Below are 2,911 nucleotides of genomic sequence, written 5' to 3' on the forward strand. Positions count from 1 at the left end.
CAGCCTCTGAGGGCAGATGGAGGAGTCCTCAGAGCTTGTCCATCTCCATCTGTGGTGTCAGGGCAAGAGGAGGAGGTGTGACATTTGGGGGGAGGAGGGGGTGTTCCAGGTGTCCCCAGGAATGTGTGTGACATCCCAGAGAGCAGGGATTGATATGGGGGTCCCCAGGAATGTGTGTGACATTCTGGAGAGCAGGGATTGATCTGGGGGTCCCCGGGAATGTGTGTGACATTCTGGAGAGCAGGGATTGATCTGGGGGTCCCCGGGAATGTTTGTGACATCCTGGAGAGCAGGGATTGATCCGGGGGTCCCCAGGAATGTGTGTGACATCCCAGAGAGCAGGGGTTTATCCGGGGGTCCCCGGGAATGTGTGTGACATCCCAGAGAGCAGGGGTTTATCCGGGGGTCCCCGGGAATGTGTGTGACATTCTGGAGAGCAGGGATTGATATGGGGGTCCCCAGGAATGTGTGTGACATCCCGGACAGCAGGGATTGATCTGAGGGTCCCCAGGAATGTGTGTGGCATTCGGGACAGCAGGGATTAATCCGGGGGTCCCCAGGAATGTGTGTGACATCCCAGAGAGCAGGGATTGATCTGGGGGTCCCCAGGAATGTGTGTGACATTCGGGACAGCGGGGATTGATCTGGGGGTCCCCAAGAATGTGTGACATTCAGGGGAGAGGAGGAACTGATCCAGGCGTCCCCAGGAATGTGTGTGACATCCCAGAGAGCAGGGATTGATCTGGGGGTCCCCAGGAATGTGTGTGACATCTCAGAGAGCAGCGATTGATTTGGGTGTCCCCGGGAATGTGTGTGACATCCTGGACAGCAGGGATTAATCCGGGGGTCCCCAGGAATGTGTGTGACATCCTGGAGAGAGGAGGGACTGATCCGGGTCCCCAGGAATGTGTGACATCCCAGAGCAGGGATTTCTCTGGTGGTCCCCAGAAGGCTGGGATTAGACCCTGTCCAAGCCATTCCAGGTGCTGCAGGGACACTTTGGGGACAGCCCATCACGCCGGTGTGTCCCACACCCTGTGACCCCAGCAGTGCCAGCCGGGATCGCCACATTCCAGGAGGAAGAGGAGGAGCAGAAGGGAGTTCTGGGCTGTGTTCCTGGTTGGTGGTCCTGCTGCCATGGTGTCCACTCCTCCTCCTCCTCCTCCCTGCCTTCCTCCTCCTTTCCCTGCTGCTCCAGAGCATTGGAATCTCCACAGCCCCCTCCTGATTCTGCTCCGCTGTTTTCCCTGCCAGGACCTGGACGTGGTGGGCGATGGGATGCAGTGCCCCCCATCCCCTTTGCTCTTTGACCCCTCCGTGAGCCTCGATCCGTCCCTGCGGGACATGGCCGAGGCTCCCATCGACATCCTGGCCCTGGAGGAGACGGACAGGGGCAGCTCCTCCGCCCCGCTCATCCCTCCGCCCGAGCTCCCTGCGCAGGTACGACTGCCTGGGATGGGTTTTCCCAGCAGGAAACTCCTCCCAATTTNGCTGCCATGGTGTCCACTCCTCCTCCTCCTCCTCCCTGCCTTCCTCCTCCTTTCCCTGCTGCTCCAGAGCATTGGAATCTCCACAGCCCCCTCCTGATTCTGCTCCGCTGTTTTCCCTGCCAGGACCTGGACGTGGTGGGCGATGGGATGCAGTGCCCCCCATCCCCTTTGCTCTTTGACCCCTCCGTGAGCCTCGATCCGTCCCTGCGGGACATGGCCGAGGCTCCCATCGACATCCTGGCCCTGGAGGAGACGGACAGGGGCAGCTCCTCCGCCCCGCTCATCCCTCCGCCCGAGCTCCCTGCGCAGGTACGGCTGTCTGGGATGGGTTTTCCCAGCAGGAAACTCCTCCCAATTTMMTCCCACCAGGACTGGGGGGCTCTTYTCCCACTCCTCCCACTCAGCAGSACCAGAATTTGGGCGTGCCCATGGTCTGGATGAYATTAGGAGTGCCAGGGTGGGGGTGRCAGCCGCTGTGGGTGGCTCAGTGCCACCCTTGTCCTGTGTGGGGATGTCTGGGACACTGGAGATGTCTGGAACCTCTTAATCCCAGCTGGAGGTTTTAGGGGAGTTGTTTCCCAGGCCAGRRGTTGTTCTGCTTTCTTCCCTGGAGYCWTATTTTTCMCTGGAAYAACTGAAATTTGGAATAACTAAAATCCCCGCTGGGAACCTGGGGGTGTCCCCATCATCTTGGGTGATGTCACCCACCCCACTGTGCTGCCTCCTGGGGGGGTGAGAGCCGAGTTTTGGGGTGGGGGCTCTGACTGAAGACCCCCGGTTTGCCGTGGCCGTTGGTTTCAAACAGGAGCCCAAAGGAAACGTCTCCCGGTCTGTTGGCGCTCCCATCCCGTGGAACGTCCAATTCGTGTGGGAGCRACATTGTCCCAGTGTCCCACCCACCACGGCCACCTCACCGTCCCTGTCCTGTCCCCAGCAGAGTCACCTCCCGTACCCGACCGGAGCCCGGGATGACAAACAGCAGGAGGAACCCGCCTCGTCCACCCCGGCCCGGGGAGCGGCTGCCAACGGGAGCCTGGAACCGGGGGCTGTGAGCTGAGCCCGGCAGCACCGGGGTCTCTGCACTCAGGGGACCCTCAGCACCGGGGTCTCTGCACCCAGGGGACCCTCAGCGTGGGACATGGGGACAACTGGGTGCTGCTGTCCTGGTCCAGTGCTGCTCTGGAGCCACAGGGAACCCTGAAATGTCAGAATGGGGATGCTGAACCCCCGGCATTTTCTTCTCTGTGCGATGGAAGAAAAGGGGGAAATCCTCGAAGTTTTGGGATTTTTTTTGCCACACCCTACTGTGCCCTGAGGGGGAGGTGGGGTGTGATGTGGCCCTGTCACGTTTTGAGGGGACAGAGATCTCCTCGCAGCAGTCTCCCCACAATAAAGTGATGGAGGTGGGTGCTCGATGTCCC

At 60.5% G+C, this 2,911-nt stretch overlaps 1 protein-coding gene and 1 non-coding gene across 2 annotated transcripts in view; both read left to right on the forward strand.

Annotated features, from left to right (window-relative positions):
- Positions 1-2,898, forward strand: part of KANSL2 (KAT8 regulatory NSL complex subunit 2) — a 16,420-nt gene extending 13,522 nt beyond the window's left edge. The window contains exons 9-10 of the mRNA XM_057383942.1: positions 1,614-1,799; positions 2,425-2,898. Coding sequence (XP_057239925.1) covers positions 1,614-1,799; positions 2,425-2,547 — 309 coding nt within the window. The 3' untranslated portion in view covers positions 2,548-2,898. The remainder of the gene's footprint in view (positions 1-1,613; positions 1,800-2,424) is intronic.
- LOC130584158 (small nucleolar RNA SNORA2/SNORA34 family) lies at positions 2,245-2,372 on the forward strand. The gene has a single exon (XR_008966487.1). It is a non-coding gene; the product is annotated as a small nucleolar RNA SNORA2/SNORA34 family (small nucleolar RNA).
- Positions 2,899-2,911: the final 13 nt, after the last annotated feature.

The sequence above is a fragment of the Malurus melanocephalus genome, unplaced genomic scaffold, assembly GCF_030028575.1.
Source record: "Malurus melanocephalus ecotype Western Australia unplaced genomic scaffold, MMel_1.1 scaffold_670, whole genome shotgun sequence".
NCBI lineage: Eukaryota > Metazoa > Chordata > Aves > Passeriformes > Maluridae > Malurus > Malurus melanocephalus.